General features: G+C 41.5%; 1 protein-coding gene across 1 annotated transcript in view; it reads left to right on the forward strand.

Moving 5' to 3' along the window:
• Nbas (NBAS subunit of NRZ tethering complex) overlaps positions 1 to 21,686 on the forward strand; it is a 305,414-nt gene that overhangs the window by 242,028 nt on the left and 41,700 nt on the right. The window contains exons 45-47 of the mRNA XM_038318917.1: positions 3,937 to 4,155; positions 6,925 to 7,127; positions 9,160 to 9,249. Of these exons, the coding sequence (XP_038174845.1) occupies positions 3,937 to 4,155; positions 6,925 to 7,127; positions 9,160 to 9,249 (512 nt within the window). The remainder of the gene's footprint in view (positions 1 to 3,936; positions 4,156 to 6,924; positions 7,128 to 9,159; positions 9,250 to 21,686) is intronic.

The following is a 21,686-nucleotide window of genomic DNA, read 5'->3' on the forward strand; positions in this document are numbered from 1 at the left end:
GGATTGAATGCTGGCTTGACCACGAGCACCTTCACTCACTTGAGCCATCTCTCCTGTCCTAGCTAGCTACCTTTTTTTTAATTTCACAAAATCTGCATTATTTTAATAGCAGTTATTACTACAGAGGATAGTAAAACAATATTATCTGTGTTATCATGATAAAACTGTGTATTGATGACATGTTGCTGGACCTCAAAAGTAATGTTAATAATGAAGATGCTGTGCTGCTACCAGGTACAGTAATGTTAATAATGAAGATGCTGTGCTGCTACCAGGTACAGTAAAGAAGTTGTTATTTTTTACTCTGGTGATTTTCATTTTTCCCTTTATTCCTATTCCCTTGATCATAGTAAAGTGGAAAGAACATAAATGTCTAAATAAAGGTTTAGTGGTGAACTTCCAGTTCCTAACCAGGCTCTGGAATATCCCCTGGTGAACTTGTCCTTATTAAAAAAAAAAAAAATGGAGAAACCATGAGTTAAGTCAAATGCATGGTGGAATAGAAACCCTCTCATCCTTTAGCATAGAACTGATAGAACTGTTTCTTACAGTCCTAGTAAGCTCAGAACAATTACCTTAGGTTATTTATTCACATTCAGTACAGTGCTATTTATTTTCAAATAGTTATTTTGAATCTGTTAAAGCAGGAAAAAGAAAATGCCTTTTGTGATAATGCTGCAATAGGAGGATCAGAGTTTAAGCTGTTGATGGCAGTTAGGGCGACCACCACACATTGTATGAGACTGTGTAGTGCAGAGAGAGACAACGCTGGGTGATGCTGGGGACACCAGGTTACTGTTCACTTAAGAAGCTGGGTTGCACATGGGTTCCGGAGCAGAGGATCTAGATTGACTCCATGTGTCTGCTGTTGAAGTGTGAGTAGAGATTTCTCGTGCCATAAAAAAGGAGCAAATACCCCATTGAGTCACCAGGGACACCCGGGAGTTACAGACTCTTCATGTGACTGGAGTCTGGAATATGAGTCATCTTGGAATTAGCCTGAGTTTCATGCTATGCAATTGATGAGTTCATTTTAAAGGGGGTGGTATAAGAGTATTACATGAGAAGTAGGAATATGAAAAGCTAGTGGGTAGGGAGGAGGGCCTTTGTTAGAGTAAAACTCAGGCTCATTTATTGAGCTCTTTCTGTAGGCTCTGAACTAGAATACTGTGTTAACTGCTTAATACTGTATGTGGTAGATACCAGTGTTCACATCTTGTTGATGAAGAAACTAGAGCTTAAAGTCTTTGTGACGATGTCAGACAGCTGGGACTATGTAGTACGTATTAGACATAAATTACCTGACTTTATTCCCTTCCGGTTACCCGTGCCTTCATGCCAGCGTTTGTCACTGTCAGTGAGACCTTGTCTGTCAACAATCCGCCTGGACCCACAGGCTCAGGACCCTGCCGTTCCTCCCACCTCCACACATAATAACTCCCTGCCTTCCCTATCCTCTAGCTAATTTACTCTCGAGACTTCCCTCTACTGCACACCAGGGTGAAGACTATTAGGCAAGTGGCATATTCAGATAATTCTCCAGTTCCATTTGTGGGGCAACAAGCATAAATGAGTTGAAAGAAGAGACTCACAGCACTGCTTTTCAGCCTTGATTTTGTTGTAGTGCTCAGCCAGTTGTGCGCTCTGTGACAGTGTCAGACCTAGGATGCAGCCGGGGCCAGAAGGAAGTCATGTGGTCTGTGTCAGGACACACACTCTGGCTGCCACATGGTGTGGATTCCAGGTTTCCGTTTTGTATTTTCTCTGAGGCAGAGTCTTAGTTGTCAGTCCTCAGGCTTCAGCCTCTTGAATGGGCTCTGTGCATTGGATTCAAGTTTCATTTCTCTCTACTTCCCCGACTTTGCATGCTCGGGGTGGAGGAGGGGAAGTTCTGCTGAGCATGCATATATGGCATACTTGTAGTTTCTTGTATTTCTTATAGTTTTGGTTCTGAGCCTCACCTTTAACGGCTGAGCCATCTGTCCAGCCCAGTGTCTTGTGTTTCTAATCCACAGAGAGGAACGCCATACTGACTGAGAGGAAGGGCTAATGCCGCAGTTAATCCTGTCTAGTTAGGGCAGTGGTTCTCAGCCTTCCTCTGCTGCAGTCCTTTAATACAGTTCATGCTGTGTGACCCCAGCCATACAGTTACTTTGTTGCCACTACATAACTGCAATTTTGCTACTGTTATGAACTGTAATATAAATTACAGTGTAAATTTTGGACATAGACGTTTGCCAGGAGTCGTGACCCACAGGTTGAGAACTACTTGAGTTGGAAGCTTATGTATCTCATGTCATCAGCTTAGCAGAACCCAGGGGGAAGTGAGACTGCAGAATATGCTTTGAAGCTGCATTACAGAGCAGGACTTTAGTGCAATTCTGTGGAAACGCCAAGGTGACTTTAATCAGCAGTTATGTAGAATTAAGACAATGTCAGCTGTCAACATTCACACTAACCTCTGAGATAGCCTGGAGTTTGGGTTGGGGAACATTGACTTTGTAGTGTAGTCACTGGTACCTGCGTTTTACTTTACTTCCATCTTTCAGAAATGGATCACTGACTAATTTTAAAAAGTAATCAGGAAATTTAAGATGTTATCAAATACAAAACACTAAGTACTTTTGAGGATCTAGAAAAATTGGGCTCGGATGTTCAACAGGAGACAGTGTAGGAACTTGTCTGCAGGCACCTAGAGGTGCTCAGAGGAACTCCTCCTTCATCCCAGAAGGGGAAGCTTGACTTTCTTTTGTATTCTTGAAATGAGATGAATGCGATAGGAAACTATAAACCCTGTATGCCTAATGCAGAAGCTCCCTGCCGCATGTGGGGAACGAGGGAATGAGCACAACACTGTTAGACAACCAGGAAAGCAGGAAGGAAAGCTACTCAGAACCTGCACACTTTGTCACTAGTATTTTGTCATATTAGTAGATATAGTATTAGATGTAATATGTATTTGTTCTATCTATCTATCTATCTATCTATCTATCTATCTATCTATCTATCTATCTATCTATCTATAAATGGCCAGACTATTTTTCTGCAGATACTTTATAGACATGTTTATATGCACAGAAAATGTAGAATATATGGAAAAATTGGTTTTGTGTATTGATATAATTTAAGTTTTACTATAATTATGGTACAGATGATTTTCTGTCCTGATTCCTAAAATTTAATGTTTTGTGGAAGCACTGTGAAACTGCTCTCCTGGTTTTAGAGCTCCGGTTTTAATAACTGTGCAGTATGCTGACCACTAATTCATCCTAACCTACTTACTGTTATTCTTGTCAACTAGATTGCTTTTGAATTTTCCCTTTGGTAGTCTTATTCTAGTTAAAATCTACATGACTCTGTGTCTGTGTCTCTCCCTCCGTCTTCCAACCCATCTCAATTTCTTTAGGAGGGTTTTTGTTGTTGTTGTTGTTGTTTTTTGTTTTGTTTTGTTTTGAGACAAGATTTTACTACTTGGCCTGTGATGGCTTCAAACTTAAAATACTTCTGCCTCCACCTATAAAGAGCTAGGTTGCTGCCATGCACCAGCTCACCCAGCAGCCCATGGGTCTTAATTCTTTTACTTGACAGTCAGTAAATGCTCAGAGCTGGAAATTCTAACTATAAATGGCTCCATGTCTTTGCCCTTCAGCCGAGAGTCAGTGTGGTGTCTAGGTTCATCCTTCCCATTCTTAACCTTCTCTGACTGGTGTCATTGTTTACAGTCTGTCTTTACAACTGAGTAGAAAAACAGTATGTCACCATTTTTGTTTCCTCCACAGGAGGAAAGAAAACCCAAGCCAAAACAAATCAGTGGAAGTGCTGACCACTGGTTGACCTATGTTAAAATTTAACTTTTCTTCCATCCCCCAATACGTACTGAATGTGCCAAATATAATACTGGCTTTTATTCCTGACCTTTTTATTGTGTTTTTGAAGCTATCTGTAGAAGCACGTGAAGAGATGACCAGAAAGGCCATTAAGACAGTCAGGCATTTCATGGAGAAACCAAGGAAAAGAAATTCAGAAGACGACCCCCAGGAAGGTCGCGAATCTCAGGTCACCTATGCAGATGCCTTGGCTCACCTGGAGACATCACTTGCCCACCTGGAAACCCTCAACCACAGCTTCATCCTCGGTCTGAAGAACAGTGAGCAGGTATAAAATGCAAACCTGGGGATGACTGGGGGTGGCACCATGTCCGTTCTGTTCACCTCAAAGCCGCATTCGTAACTCTGTTAGCTCCTAGCTCCTGGAAGAGACACGTAAGATAATCATTTTATAAGTGGAAAGACCTTATTCCTGCCATGGATTTAAAGGTTTCAGTCTGTGGGCACTTGGCCTCTTTGCTGAAAGGCCTGTGATAGCTGTGATGGTGCAGAACCAGTGCCGTCATCATCAAGAAGGGAGACAGAGACAAAAGACAGGAGTCCCCCTGTGCTCTTCAGCGTCCTACTGCCCTCTCGCTGGATCATGTCTCCTAAAAGGTCTCACCGCCTTATCCTTAAATAGAGTCCTCTGAGGATGTGGAGATCCAGCCGGAACAGTGTGCTGTTAGGGTTGTAGACATGAGAAGCAGTCCTTGAGTCTTCACTTGTATATTCCTATCATGCATGTACCGTGTGCCTGGAGGTTGGCACTTCCTAGTCAGCCTTTCACTCTGTCCACAAGGACTCTTCTGTCTTCCTTGATAGAACTGTAGCCACTACAATATATCATAATAAAAATTGGTATTCTATAATATCATTGCAATTTTGCTAATGTTCAGATTTCATGTGGAGGTTTTAAAAAATGAAGTGTTGTTCAGGGTTATCTGTTGCAGAATATTATTTTAAGGTGTGTTGCTTTTGTTTATGCTGCATTTGTTTAACTCTGTGAAGCTATGATTCTTTGCCTGTCTAAAACACCTGATGGTCTAATAAAGCGCTGAACGGCCAGTAGCAAGGCAGGAGAGAGGATAGGCAGGGATGGCAGGCAGAGAGAATAAATAGGAGGAGAAATCTGGAAGAGAAGAAAGAGCAGATAGGACAAGAAGAGGAGGCATTCAGGGGCCAGACACTGGACCATTTGTGGAGTAATAGTGAAAGTGAGATATACACAAGTAAGAAAAAGAAAAGACTCGGAGGAAAAGGTAGTTGGGATAATTTAAAATGAAGGCAGGCAAGAAACAAACCAAGCTAAGGCCAGGTGGTCATAAGTAATAATAAGCCTCCGTGTGTGTTTGCTTGGGAATTGGGTGGCCGGGTCCCCAAAAGAGCAAACACAACCAACAGTTATCAGGGAAACTACACAGGAGCTGGAAAGCGGTGCTATTGTCTGGTGGCCCTGTGCAATATGTGTGACCACGGGCAACGTGCTGGAAACCACAGCTGTGGCTTCCTTTCTCAGTTATTTCTTGTAATGTTGGTTTTTATAGATACATTTAAAGAGAAGCAATACAGCATGGAGTGGAAAATGACTTCTAAGTCCTAATCTCTGCTCCTTTCCTGAGTAGTCATGTGTCTTTAGGTATGCTGTTTAGTGCCTTGGATCTTCAGTTACTTTTTGGATGAGGCGGAACTAATAAAACGTACTTGTAGGATTATTGTTGGAAATATATAATTAAATACCATCTATATAACACCTGGGATTATATAGTTGTTCTCCAAAACACCTGTAATGCTTCAGAGTTCAGTAAAAACAGTGCAGTTCAGCTTCCCTACTGTCTGTGCCTGACACTACGAATGGCCTGAATGTCATCCCTTTCTGGTGGCCGGGTTAGAGGAGCAGCAGGTAGCACTAGAATTCAGGAGTTTGGACCACCAGCATGCAAAGTATTGATGGGTCGATCTTGGATAGGCAAGGCCCTGAGGGCTTTGGCTTCAGAATGTCTCTTGCTACTGCTGTGCCTTTATGTTTGCCACTGCCATTTTCCTCTGGTATCTGGCATGGTGTGACTGAGTCGGGGGTGAGAAAGGGAGATCCCCACTGCCTTAATGAAGTGTGACTATTTCAAAGAAATATCCTGTTGCACTGGGCATTTTTACCAGTGGATTATTATGAAGATAATTTCCTCTTAAGCTGTACTGTTTAACTGAAGTAATGGTTTTATATAGTATTGGTTTAAATAGAATTTTGATGATTAAGAGTTTCTAACAAACATAGTAAGGGATTGTGATAGAGGTTAGTTTAGTGGGATAATTAATATAGGTAGGGTATAGTGTTGCCCCACCCTGATAAAGCAGGAGCTGAAGAAGATAGAAAATGGGAACAAGGAATTGTCATGCAGCTAGGACTTATGAGTTTCTCTTGAGAGCCATATACACTGTGATTTAGGTTAATGATTAGGGACAATCGAGTCCTAGGAGTTAGTTCTTCTGATATTGGGAGATGAGGTCATGGGTTTCAGTGTGCATCAAGCTAAAACAAGCTTTAAATAATATAATTCATGTAACTGGAAAACAAAGAATTGGATGGTTACTTAAGATAATTGGACTGACCGAGCAGTAGAAGGGAGGCATCAGGAAGCAGTGGATAAAGGAAGTGATTAGGGAGTTGTGAGAAGGGAGTCATCAGGAAGTAGTGGAGAAGGAAGTCTTCAGAAAAGAGAAGGGAAAAATCAAGGTAGAAGAACAGAACAGATAACGAACAGAGTAGAACAAGCAACCGAAAGAATAATAAAATACAGGAGAAGCTTTTATCCCTCAGAAAAGAAATCTGTGTATTTTTTTCTTGCTGACTCAAAATCTGGTTTCTAGTCTCTCCAAACTGTGGAAGGCTGGATCTTGGTAGCATTCACAACACCCTCTGTTCATAGGACCCTTTTGTCCCTTGGTGGGCTATTGATGATAGGAATAGATTTTGTTTGTGGACCTTCAAAATATACTTTGTGTATGTAGACACATTTAACTTATTAAAATTTCAGTGCTGATTGCTTTTTTTCTCCAGGAAATACTACAGAAATACAGTTACCTCTACGATCTATCCCGCTCAGAAAAAGGGAAACTTCATGAGCAAGCTGTAGCTATGTGTTTAGATGGCCAGCCTCTAAGGATGATTCAGCAGCTGCTAGAAGTGGCCATTGGTCCTATCAATATCTCACCCAAGGATGTAGTGCATAGTGCAATCACAAAAATAATTTCTGCATTGAGGTAAGCTATAAAATAACAATTACAGAAGACCTCAGGTCATATTTCACCAATAGTAATACCCACCCCATAATCATTATGGAGCTAAACCCTCCTCATGTATTTATAAGTATATCATATTTTCAAATGTTTTACAAACCTGAGCAGTTACTTCTAGCGTATTCAAACTCTTAATGGAGAACCATGAATATGTCCGCCCTGGTTTTATATACATAAAGCCAAGAGCCAGATTGCCCCGTGGGTTCAGTGTGGCTATTCATCTCCTTCCTTTTCTAATTCCCCTTCTTGGAGACAGTGAGAAATGGTGTCTAAGTAGTTCTTTTGATGAACTCAAGTCACGACTGATCCAGAGAAGAAGTTAGGCACTGGCTGTGTTGGGGCATCGTTTACCTGATATGAGTGGTGTAAGCGTGGCAGTGGAGAAGTTCTTGCTTCCTGTCCCCACACAGGCCCTTTAGTGCACAGCAAACAAGAAGACTGGGAAGGAGAAAAGAGAAGCTAAAGGGAATAATGAGGCGTCATTCGCTTTTTGTGAATAATGTAATTAGGCTAAGAGATTTAGTTGTATTTAATTTATTCTCCTTTTAAGCAATCTTTGTAATTCTGTATTGCTCTTGAGGAACTTTTTGATTAAATGCATGTCAGTTTTCTGAAGCTAAACTGAAATCAAATGAGCCTTTATCAGTTTAATTACCCCAGCCCCATCCAGTTTTCACATTAGTGCTCAGAGCTACCTAGTAATTTTATGCAGAGGAGACGGAATGCGGCAGCACTTCACTTTAGAAATAACAAATTCCACATTAATAACGCTTTGTTCTATTAGTCTGTTGTGATTTCTCTGCTGTTGCTTAGAAGAACCACTCATCGCCAAATGAGAACAGATATTTATTTGCCATGTTTTGTACCTTTTAGTTTATAATTATAGTTTCTTAACCAGATAAAGCTTATAAAATAAACATTTAGAAAAATGAGTGCCTTTATGGCGTTTCTACTCCTAGAGACTTGGTTCAGATCTCGTCTGTTTGATCAGATTGCTTCTAATGGTAGTGCACTGAAGACATTTGACCAATGTGAGTTTAAAACTTTCAGTGTTGGAAGGCTCAGGATCTTGGAGAAACCAACTATTGCACTGTCAGGGCCAAGGACTCTGTTGGGGGAGGCCCCTGCATCTACCTCAATTAAGTTTAGGGGGTGTAAGCACAAAATGACAAAGACCTGGAAGTAACTAAGTCCAGCAGATGGTTTAAATCCAAAAGTATCCTGGAAATACATATAAAATTTCTTTTTCCTCCTTTGTACTTTGAGAATTTGTGAGAGTTCTAGTCAGTGTTTAAATACTGTTCTATTTTGTTTTCTTTAACTTTTTATGTATTCATTTTGTCTTTAACATTATGCCTCCCAATCCTACCCATCACCCCCAAAATAAAAAAAAAAATTAAGAAAAAAAAAAGAAAGAGAATCTCATCATAGAAACCCATCTGTAATCTACTGGAACATGGGGTGGGAGTAGAGATGTGGGAGAGGGGGTCAGGCCTGTGGACCCAGGGCTTGAAGATCTCTACAACACAGGCCGGCAATGGGATATCCAGGAAGAGTCCCAGTGAAGGCCCAGTGTAGATGGTGTAGCAGAGACCAGGGAAGTCAAATCAAACCAATGATTTTTTTGCAGTGAATGCCTGCATGTAAAAGTGTGTGGATAAAGGGGTCTACTGCATAAATACTGTTTTATAAAAGCCCCAAGCTGGTAGATTTAGAATATTAATATATTTAATGTTTAAAACGCTTTAATGTTCAGTTGCTTTTGAATGACAAAGGTTAAATTGTTCTGGTAGAAATGTGTTCAGGGATTAAATCTTGAGGGCCTTAAGGGGAGCCAACTTTTCCATCCTTGACACTTCCCTCAAGCACAGAGCGGTGAGGGAGCACCACACCACACCATAATCCACCTGGGTTCACCTGGGTGTGCCAATAGAAAGTGTGAGTTTGAGGATTCGATTGACCCCTTCTGACTCAGTTATTCTCTTTCTCATCACAGTGGCAGTAGTGCTGAACTCATTGGGCCACGTGACCCCCTCCAGGTTCTGGAAGGTGTTGTTGGGGCAGTCCATACCAGTGTGGACAACGGGTAAGATCAGGACTGCTTGTCCACCTCCACTGAATGGCTTTCCTCATGTTTTAGTTACTTTACTATTGCTGTGAAGCGACACCATGATCGAGGCAGCTTATAAAAGTGAGCATTTTAGAGCATACAGTTTCAGAGGGTTAGTTCATAACCATCATGGCTAGGAGCATGGCAGCAGGCAGGTGAACAGGCAGGTGCTGGAGCATTTGCTGGGAATTTATATCTAATCTGCAAGTTAGAGGCCGAGAGTGAGCTAGACTGGGCGTGGCTTGTGACATAGGTCATCAGGAAGGCCACACCTCCTAATCCTTCTCAAAACAGTGCCACCAACTGGGGACCAGTAATTCAAATATATGAGCCAATAGAGGGCATTTTCATTTGAACCACTACATTTTACTCCCTGGCCCCATAGGCTTGTAGCCATATCATATTGCAAAATGTGTTTAGTTCAACTTTAAAAGTATCTATTGTTTTCCACAGTTTGAACACATTTCAATGTCAAAATTCTCTTCTGAGACTCAAGGCAATCTGTTGTTACCTACAACCTCCTGTAAAATCAAGAAGCAGATTCCCTGCTTGCAACATGCAGTGGCATAAGAATGTTCATTAATTACCATTTCAAAATTGAGGAAAGGGCTCAGAGTGCAGAAATATTGGAATGTTAGGTCTCAGAAACCAAGGACAAATGGATAACAGACCCTGGCTCTCCCAGTACCTGTGGCTGCTCCCAGCACTTCTCATTCTACTGCTTTGGTCAGTAGCTCCTCTTTTGCTCTCCCTTCCCTCTCTCCTCTCATGGTCTGGTTTGGTCTGCTGAACTTTTTACCTGCTTTCTTCCTTATAACTACCATATTTTAGGAGTAGTCATCTCCTCCTTTTATATTTATTTATTTTTTTCTTTTTTCATTCATGGACCAAAGCCAGTACCAAAACCCAGCAGGGTAAGCTCCAACTCCATGTCCCATGTCAAAGGGATTAGATGGCCCTTTAGGTCTCCCCCTCATTCCAGGATTGTTGACTGCAAAATGTTTGTCTCTCTTGGGCTGGATCCAATCCCTGTATGCAGCTCTCCCTGACAGATCTCTCATGGCTCTGACATCTACAGCATCTTGAAGTTTCTAACAAAATCCAGGCTTCAGCTTTACAGCCTCACAAAATGGCATCTCTGGGCCTCCATGCAGGGACTCTCCTGGCACATACCTGGTTTCGGTGGCCTTCCTTAACTGTGGAAGAATATTCCAGAACCCCTCTACTCCTGTATCTTTCAGGACTCTAAATCCAGAAGCAGGGCACTGATGCAACCAGCTTGGAGTGGAGCCTGGCCCCTCCTTGAATAACATTTGCATAAGTGTTGATTTGTTGATATAAGCCTTGTCAAATAAGCTTGCCCTTGCTTGAGGAAAGGATTCCTTAGGCATTTTGCTTTTACAATGTGGGTGCTTGACCACCGGGTAGAGTCTTGCCTGAAGGTGCCTTTTATTCCACTAAACTTTAGGCCTTTCATTATACTTCTTGTCTCTTTGAAAATAAGACTTGGTTTCAACATTACATTTCCTGGTTCCCTTTTCCTTCTTGAGCTACACATTTGATATTTCTTTTGCCCTACTTATTCTCTTTCATTGTAGATCTACATAAGGGTGATCATGAACAGCTACATGATACATTCAATACTAAACTGTCTTGAACTATCTATCTTCTGCCAATATTAGCCCAAAAACTTCAGTTTTAACCTCAGAAGATTATTAGGACAAGACCAAAATTCAGCCGCATTCTTTGTCAAAATATTACTGTTGCTTATATTGTTCCCCTTCAAAATGTCTTGAACTGGGTGTCACTACTTACATAGTTCATTGCAATTCTGTCTTTCAAGTTCCTACTAGGGTGGTCCATTAAGCTCTACTTAAAGTACTCAATTACTTTTCTAGTTCAAAGTCCCAATGTCTTCCACTTGGCTCTAAACAACAGCATGGTCAGGCCTATTAAAGTAATATTCCAGTCCCTGGTACCAATTTCTGTCTTAGTTACTCTTCTTTTACTGTGAAGAGACACCATGACAAAATCGACTTATAAAAGAAAGCATGTACTTGGGGGCTTGATTACAGTTTCAGAGGGTGAATCCATGACCATTGTGGCAAAGGAGGCAGTCAGGCCTGGTAGGAAAACTGTAACTTTGATCTTATCTACAATCAGAAGGTAGAACAGGAGTGAGGTGGTCCTCAGAGCCCACCCCCAGTGTCACACCTTCTCCAGCAAAGCCACCCCTCCTAATGCTTCCCAAACAGTTCTACCAATTTGAGACCAAATATTCAAACATGAGCCTGAGAGGAAATACTCATTCAAACCACAACAACCACTTAACAAGTGTGCAAGTCCTTGGAGATTACAGTAGTCTATGTTCAGTAGTATAGATGGAGACTACTCATTCATTTCCTGATCGACTTGACACAAATAATCACACAGAAACTATATTAGTTACAATACTGCTTGGACAATAGCTTAGGCTTCTTATTAACTAACTCTTACATTTTAAATTAATTCACCCCTATTATTTTATAGTTTACCATGAGGCTTGTGGGCTATCAGTAAGATTCCTGGGCTACTGTCTCCTTCAGCAGCTACATGGCATCTCCCTGACTTATCCTTCTTTTCTATGTCTGCTTGGAATTCCCACCTTTTTCTATTCTACTGTCATAGGCCCAAGCAGCTTTTTTATTCATTAACCAATAAAAGCAACACATATACAGAAGGACTTCCCACACCACAGTAGTCTTTGTTCCAGCTGATACCCACATCAATCCTGCCTGGCCTCTCTTCAACTAGCATGTTTTCTATTGAAAATAATAGCAAAGAGGGGTTTAAGAAGCTTCCCCACTAAGTAATAAAATACCTTTCTTTTGGGCTGGAGAGATGGCTCAGTGGTTAAGAGCACTGCCTGCTCTTCCTAAGGTCCCGAGTTCAATTCCCAGCAACCACATGGTGGCTCACAACCATCTTTAATGAGGTCTGGTGCCCTCTTCTGGCCTGCAGACATACAGACAGAATATTGTATACATAATAAATAAATATTTTGAAAAAAAATACCTTTCTTTTTAATTATTTTTAAGTGCACATATGTTTCATATAGTTTCAATAAAGATACATGGGCACTTATGTATTCTACTCTATTGGCTTGTAACACTTCCCACTTATCTTTGTGAATTTAATACTCAGGATGGTTAGTCTGGCTACATATGTTATTGCTGCATTCAGGAACTGATATAAAAGTTCACAACTTGCCAGGGGCAATAGAATCAGGCTCTGCTTGACTCTGAAGTCCAGGGTTAGTATGTAAATGCTGTGGCAGTATGCCTTTATGAGTTTGCTTTTGCCCCAGGCTTGATAGGATATAAGGTAAGCTGTGTCAATGAATATGAGAAAGTATTGCAAGCAGGACCCTCTGTTTTCTCTGCCCTTTACCTTGTATAGTTTTCTAAACCTCCTTTGCTTGTGGTTCTTCAAGTAAAGATACATGAAAATAGCTGTAGTGATAACCAATTCAGATCCCTTATTCTAAAGAGATATGTGTTTATTTTCTACTGTGTGTTCTGCTCTACTAAGTCATACAAAGTTATAGATGGTATAGGAGTAACTTCTAAGCCCAGGGATCTAATAGTTTTGCAGAGACGACAAGCTTACACATAACCCTGCTAACTGCTGTAGGCTAGGAAGTACCATGAAGGACACAGAATGGAGGACAAGAGAGAGCAGAGTGGGAAATGTAGTGGGTAACGGGACCCAGTGTCTGAACGGAGTCCTGTAGGAGTGGGTGATGGTATTCTAGCTGAGACGCTGCCTGGACAGGGCAGATGCATCAGGTGGGAAAGCAGGTGCACTGAGGCGCCTTCTCGGTATTGCACACACTGCTGCGGTTCCAGTGCCAGCACCCAGGGAGGGAACCCTCGTCAACAGCCAGCTTCTCTCAAATGGGGCTGGCTCTGGGTCCTGGGATGTCAAGATGACATGTAGACCAAGACTGCATAATCGCACAGAAACTTTACTAATTACAACACTACTTGGCTGATGGCTCAGGCATATTTCTAGCTAGCTCTTACATCTTAAATTAACTTGTTTCTATTATTCTATGTATCACCACAAGGCTGTGGTCTACTTGTAAGCTTCCTACACCCTTCTCCTTTGTCATCTACATGATGTCTGCCTGACTCTGCCTTCTTTCTCCCCTATCTCTACTTGGATTTCCTGCCTTTGTAGTAATGAGGCGAGCAGGCCTGCATTTTGTCCCGCCCGGTTCCCACGTGGTTAGCTTTACACCCGAAATAACAACACACAAACTGTATTCATTTAAACACTGCCTGGCCCATTAGTTTCAGCCTCTTACTCACATCTTGACTAACCCATATCTAAAAATTGTGTAACACCACGAGTGGTGTCTTACCTGGAAAGATTCAGCATGTCTGACCTAGCGGCTGGTTCCATTGCATCTGTCTCAGAGAGGAGAGGCATGGCATCTGCCTGAGCCATCTGCCCCACTTCCTTCTTCCCAGCATTCTGTTCTGTCTACTCCACCCACCTAAGGGCTGGCCTATCAAATGGGCCAAGGCAGTTTCTTTACTAACCAATGAGAGTCCTCCATCATGCCTTGCTGTATTCTGCCCTGTCATAGACCAAAGCAGTGTCTATATTAACCAATGGTAATAAAACATATTCACAGCATACAGAGGGGAATCCATATCATCAAGGCTCTCTCTGCTACTGCATAAGGCCTTTGCAAGTAAATTCTAAAATCTTGTCTACCTGAGGTCATCTTGCAGTTAAAGACAATGTTTTTCTCCATGAACTTCTAGCTAGATACACTGAAGGATGTACCCGGGGACTTTGGAATACAGGCTATTTATTTTTTAAAGCTCCAAAAAGAAGTTAGGGAGTAGAGAAGCAGAACAAGATCATCCTTTGCATTCCAGAGACAGACTAATAAAGGATTTTTGGGAAAAGCTTCAGTGGATTTCTTTGTCTTAAAAAAAAAGCAAGAGAAGAAAGATAATATTATAACTTCTATTTCTAGCAAGTATTCTTGAATTGTAGGTACTATTTGCTTGGTTTTCCATTCCCCAGCCACCTGTCCAAGACCCTGCTCATGCATGTCATCAGTCAGCACACACATTTACATGTGTATGCTCTTTGTGATGTATGTAAACTATCTCAATGTTTCTTCCACAGAGAATGCAGAGAAGATTAAGAATTGGAGTATGTGGCTGTTATTTTTCAGGTGTTCTGTTTTGTTTTCTTGAGATAGGTTTATATGTGTCTCAGGCTGGCCACAACCTCATTATTACCCAGGGATCACCTTTAACTTCTATTCTTTCTGCCTATACTTCCCAAGTGCTAGGATTATAGGTGTGTTCCCCCATGCCTGTGTGGCTATGTAACACAAATGATAAAAACCCAGAGACAGATATTAGGGTTCAAGACAAAGATCAGAAAAGCAAAGCAGCCAACCACTAGAGAGATCTTACCTCTACCAAGGCTCAGACAAACAAAGGGGCAATCCTGCCTCTACAAATCCTCAGTTTTAGCTCAAGTTGAGACCTGTCTCCTCCCATTTTATATTCCTCTCTAATGCTAGGATTAAAGGCATGTTTCGCCACCACCCAACCCCTATGGCTAACTAGGGTGGCTGCTGGGATTAAAGGTGTGTGCCATGACTGCCTGGCTTGTATGGCTAATGTGGCTGTTTTGCAGTCTGGTCTTCAGGCAGGCTTTATTTATTAAAATACAAATGAAATATCACTATATGACTATCTTCAGTACATAGTCCATGCTATACCAGCATGAATTCTTGCTTATCCTAGAACAAGTGTCAGTTGCTTTCTAACTGCAACATGCCTCTTCTGGGCACCTCTCTCTCCTGTGCTGGTTTTAAATCCTATGAACACACAGCACTCAGACAATATTAACAGAACCTTAATCTCACCAGACATGGCTATCTATACTAGCATGACAAAATTTTTAATAGAATCCACTTAAAGGAAAAAGGGTTTACTTTATCTTATGCAGTCTTAGCACAGAGGAGAACACACTGGTGAGAGCAGCTTGGAACTGAGGCGCCCAAATGTGAGCCTGTTTGCTCATATCTGGGCAGATCAGAAAGCAGAGATCAGGCAGGAAGCAGAACCAGATTATAAATCAAGGCCAGTCCCTAATCACCTTTCTCCACTGGGGCTCTGCCCTGTAAATGTTCTCCAACCTCCCAAACTGGTGCCAGTAGCTGGAGGCTAATGTTCAAAAGCATGAGTCTGTGGGGAACAATGCACAGCATTGTGCTCATTCCTCCTCTAGACATTAGGGTTTAGTGTCCCAAGGGTTTTAAATCATGCTCCAGACTTTTGCTAACATCTGAAGGAATGGCATATATAGCAGATAGGAAAGAGTAATGAATCAGTTAGAGGTTTGTGTCTCTTTCATTTACATTATTATCTCCCCTATTTTGGTACATATTTGTAATGTCATCTTTTGAGATTATACTCTAAATTTCTAGTTTATGTGAACTATTAGGTTATTACATAGCTTACAGAATAAGTTTTTTTGGAAATATGCAACAGCTGGAATGATCCAGTGGGTAAAAATGCTTGACTCCAAGACTGACATATGTGTTCTATCCCTAGAATCCATGTGGTGGTAGAGAGACAGCACTGACAAATGGTGCTCTGACCTCCACATGCATATCATGGCATGTAGGTACTACCTTCCTCATCCTATAACAGACCCTCATAAGACAGATAAATGTAATAAAAAATCCATCCAATGATGAAAATAATGTTCTAAAATAGTGTATTAAACCTAGAATTAACAAAATGCTGTTAACATCTAGTTTAAGAAAATACACTTCTCCTAATGAACACCTTCATTCTATGGCAAGACCTTGGGAAGATGTGGTCCAGTCACTCTGAACTACCACACGGTGCATATTCTCCCCATCCTACAGATGAAGTCATGAAATTGGAGGAGTTAGAGGACCTGTTTGAGATCAGCCAGTGAGGATGTGCTATGCATCACCTAATGTCAAAGCCATCTCTGATTATAGTTGGCTTCTCAGTTCTTTGTCTAGGGGTGAGGCCCCACTTAACCCCTCTCCCTCCCCTGTTGCATGATAGCATGTGTATGGATATTGTCATTGTCCAGGTCTTATTTGGGTGGCCACATTGTTATAGTAGTTTGTTTATAGCTTCTCTGTCACTTCTGGGAGACCTAGCCTCACAAGACTTTCTGTTCCAATGTTTTTTAGAATCCTTCACTCCCTGCCTCCTGATGTTTTCCAAGCCTTAAGTACAGGAGTTATACATATGCAGGTGTATCCATTTGGGCTGCATATGTAAGTTATTCTCTATATTCTGACCAGCTCTTATTTTCTGTGAAGATCTTCATCTGCTGCAGAGGGAAGCCTCTTTGATGTGGACTAAGAGCTACATTTATCTTTGTATGTAAAGAGAAGTGTTGGCAGAGGTTTTTGTCCCACCTGGTCCCGTAGCCATTCAGTCCCAAAGAAACACACAGAGGCCAACATTTATTATAATCTGGTTGGTCTATTAGCTCGGGCTTCTCATTAACTAACTCTTACATATTAAATTAACCCATAATTCTTGTCTGTTTTAACCATGTGGCTTGGTACTTTTTATCAGTGAGGCACTCTCATCTTGCTTCCTCTGCATCTGGGTGATAACTGAAAACTGAGCCTTTCTTCTTCTTAGAATTCTCCTGTTCTGGTCACCCCACCTATACTTTCTGCCTGACTACTGGCCAATTAGTGTTTTATTAAGCCAGCACAAGTGACAAATCTTTACAGGGTACAAGACCATTGTCCCACAGCAGAGAAGTATGTAGTTAGGAATTACACTGTGTAATAAGGTGTTGTTTGACTAGTTCATACATGTGTATGTATATTTTGCTTTCTGTTACACGCTTATAAAACTACCTTACCCCTTTGACCTGCCCTCCTCTCTACAAATTATTTTCCTAGAATCATGTCTTTTGTTTTGTGATTTGATAAGTTTAACCAGGACTATCTTTGTGATCATGGATTTGGAACTAAGCCATTGAATCCTGGTAGTGTCATAAGTAAGTAAATAAAAGAAAATGTCTTCTCCTCACACAGAATCAATCAGTAGTCAGTAGTTCATCAGGCAAGGTTAGGGCCCCATGAGCCTCTGCCTGATCCATGATTTACTGTTGGCAGGCCCATTGTAAGCAGCCATAGTTACTGTGAGATCATTTTATGTTGGTTGAGTCATTCCCAGAAGATGGCACTTCAACCCTTCTTCCTGTCTTTGACTCTTCCTTTCTTTCCTACCTCTCCTTATTGATATACTGTGAGCCTTCAAGGGGATTGTATAAATATCTTAATTAGGGCCATGCACTAAATTATCATTTATTCTCCTTCAGCACCTTGAGTAGCCATGCTATTCAAAGTTATATGAGAGGAACAAACCTCAATAAAGAAAATGCCTCTGTAGATTGGGCTGTAGGCAGGGCTGTAGGACATTTTCTTAATTAATGATTTATGTGGAAGGGCCTAGCCCATGTGGATGGTGCCATTCCTGGACTGGTGGACCTAAGTTCTATAAGAAAGCAGACTGAGCAAGCCATGGGGATCAAGCCAGTAAGCAGCACCCCTCCAAGGCCTATGCATCAGCTCCTGCCTCCAGGTTCTTGACCTATTTTAGTTCCTGTCCTAATTTCCTCCAGTGATCTACTATAATGTGGAAATAAGCCAAATAAACCCTTTCCTCCCCAAGTTGTTTTTGGGCATGGTGTTTCATCAAAGCAATAGTAACCCTAACTAATCTATTTTACGAAAGATTATTTTCTATTCTAAAAATCTTGTCTTGATTCAATTGCTCTTCTGTTGACATCCCCTTCCATTCTTTTGTACTTGCACAAATGTCTTTTCATGCTACGAACCAATAAAGAAGAGTGGATGAGCACTCCCCACCCTGGACTGTCACGTCCTCAGATAAGCACTCAGCATGCTTGTGTTGCTGCTGCTGCTGCTGCTCTTTCTCTTTAGTAGAGTAGTTGTTAAGTAGATGACCCCTTATCTGTTGAGCCACAGCTGATCATGTGTGTCTCTGTTAGTTGATTGTTTTTAAATAAGGTGCCAGATGAGCTCTTTACAGTGTGGTAGAAGTAATTGCCTGTTTGTTTGTTTGTTGTTTTTATAGTGAAACTATAGAGCTTTTCCTTTTAGCTATTTAATAACTTTTACTAATCAATTTTATAATAAAGTAAGTGTGTTTTGAAATGATTTTCTCCTTTTACTCTCATTAAGCCTTCTTTCCTTCACCAGAGACTACAAAAACTAGAATCATTTGCCTTCTTCTCCTTCTGGATCTCTACATTTCTGATGTCATGCTTTTTATCTCCACCTATTTTTATCCCCCCGTCTCACATATTATCTTGACAAGTTTCCAACTCACAGAAAAATGTTAAGGATTGAAAACACTCACCTGTTTCCTTTTACCATTGTTTGGTGAGCGCACCCATGTGTTTCTCTATAAGAATGGCTGTGACTTTTAAAAACTATCTTGAGACTACCTGACCCACGCCCTTGACATTGCTTTATAAGAGTCCTTTTGTCTCCATGTTTAGCTGGATGTGCAATGAAGCTTGTTCAAGACATGGTGCCTTTGGAACAGTGTTTGAACTTTAGAAATGAGTTCTTATAATCTGATTATGTGTTTGAAACATCAACTAAAAATTAGAATAAGTTTCTCTAAAATATCATATGTTATAAATTTAGGAATAAAAGAGTTTGACACAACTGTTTGAAAAGTGTTATGATGATCTTTCTGTATCTCATCAGTAACTGAAGTTTCTACTGTAGTGTGAGGTAATATGTCTCAAATGACTTACTTGCAAAATACGGTAATTGACAAGGCAAGGAAGCTGGTAGCTCAAGGCAGTAAGGTAGACCCACTGCAGGCCATATGACTGTGGGTGATCATTTCCTTGCCTACACTTTGCAGTGAGGCCAGTATACATGAAAAGGGTAGTTGTGATAGTCACTGCTCCCAGTAAACCTCCATAAATAATCCTCCATATTTTTAGCATTCACCGTAGTGAGATAGATTATTGCTTCTATGACTTCCATTTGGTCTTTATGGCTCCAGTTCTCTGACTTTGGAGCTTATTCTATTCACCTTGACACTTGGGTATGAGGGTTAAAACACCAGCTTCAGGTTGTGCAAAACTAGTTTGTATTTGTTGGCAGAAATGAACTTCATACAACTTTCTATCTGATTTTTACAACAAACATATCTTTAATTTATTTGTTGACATTCTGACACACTTGCATGATGTATCTTGGTCCTGCCCACCCCTAATTTGCTTCTCCCTCCAGCCCCATGTCCTCCTTCCCTCTTTATGCACTCTTGCTGTGTGAGCCTCCCAGCACAGCATCTCAGCCCACTGGGCCTAGCTAGTGCTCTGGCTGCTGTATTGCCTGACCTTGCTGGTCTGCTTCAGAAAACCATAGCTACAGTGACTTCAGGTGTACCACAGTCATGCAGTGCCTATAGGATAATTCACTCCTCCACACCCACTGGCTCTTCATTCTTCCTGCCCCCCTTTCCCTGATGTTCCCTGAGCCTTGTGGGGTTGATATCAATGTCCCATTTCTTCCAGATTTGCACTTAGACAGCTAAAGACCTCCACCTGAGACTGCCCAATTTCTCCATCTTTTCCAAGTGGTGTTGAAGCTTTCCTTCTTCAAAGGGCATCATCATTCCCATTCCATGCCCCCCAAAGCGAATACCAATTGTTGCCATTATTTGAAGTACTTAGGCATATGCTAGGTGTGTTACACACTGAATATACTACTGTTTTCTACTTAATTCTGAACAACCCTGTGAGGAAGGCACCATTATGCATGTCTCTTGACAAGTAAGGAAACCAAGGCTTGGAATTCTGTCAAGAATGCTGTGACTGGAACTTGGGGCAGGCCCTGAAGTTTCAGGCTGTGTCTGGAACTTGGGGCAGGTCCTGAAGTTTCAGGCTGCACTTTCAGACAGCCAAACTGTCTCTGCAGCCTGTGTTCATCGTCTTGGTCTCAGAGGTGAGAAAACCCTCCCTCTGTAGGTCGCTCCTCTGTTCACCTCACATCGGAGCTTTAATCTCTCTGAGCTTCCATGTTCTTGGAACTGGAAGTCCTTGCCTTTTCCCTATGCTCTTTCCCTGAGTTACATTTTCCTGTCTGCCCTTACTCACATCCTGCATACCCTTGATCCTTTTCAGGTGCCGCACCTCTTCCTCCAAGTAATTGCTCAGTTTTGTCATATTAATAATTTGGACAAAGGCCAATTCATACATCTTTTGCATTGTATTGGTTCCTTGAGGGCAAATTCCATGTAAATTGTAATGTCGTCCGTGACATTGAGCACAAACTATAGTGCTGTGACGGCGATGCTTATGAAGATGATTTTGACAGGGGTGGTGGTGTGAAGTACTTTCTCTGTGCCATGGACCGTGCAAGGTGCTTTGCATATGTTGTCTCGGTTACAGGGATTCTAGCAGATGCTCTCCCAAGACCTTTAACTATAGAGTGAGCATGACATGCATGGTTGTTGTTTGGACTGATAGAAAATGATGGTGCCGAGAACCAGTTAGGTCTTAAATGATCTGCTGACACAGGTCTACAGACAGGAGGTATCCAGGGAATACCTGTGCATTCTCTTTCTTGCATAAATATTTTCCAGTTTCTGTGTATGTCTACATACACATAGAATTATGTCTTCTCTTGTGTGTACAATGTGCATACATATGTGTGTGCACATTCACATAGATGTATGTCTTCACTTGTGTGTACAGGTGTACATACATATATGTGTGTTTATATACACATAGGTGTACATGTCTTCAGCTGTGTACAGGTGTGTATGCATGTATGTGTGTACATATGCATGACTATATATGTTTCTACTCATGTATGGGTTTTCATGCATGTGGCTGTGTGTGTGTACATACACAGATTTAAGTATGTTTTCACTTGTGTGTACAGATGTGAATGCATGTGTGTAAGTGGAGGCCAGCAGTTTTTTTCAGGTGCCTTCCTCAATCCCTGTCCTCCTGTTTTTAAGTGTTATTAGTTGTGTGTATATGTATGTGCCTGATTATCTATGTATAATATCTGTACTATCTGTGTGCAGTGACTGTAAAAGCCACAAGGGCATCCTCCTGGAAGCTGCCTGGTGTTGGTGCTGAAAACCAAGCTCAGATTCTCTGCAAGACCAGCTAGTGCTCTTAACCACTGAGCTTCCTCTCCAGCCCTTCCACCATAGTCTGTGTGCCTGCCTCCAGGCCTGCCTTTTCCACATGGTCTCTGAGGATTGAAATCAGTTCCTCATGTGTGTTGGCAAGCACTTTACTGACTGAGATATCTCCCACTCCCAGTT

Source organism: Arvicola amphibius, chromosome 2 (assembly GCF_903992535.2).
Source record: "Arvicola amphibius chromosome 2, mArvAmp1.2, whole genome shotgun sequence".
Taxonomy (NCBI): Eukaryota; Metazoa; Chordata; class Mammalia; order Rodentia; family Cricetidae; genus Arvicola; species Arvicola amphibius.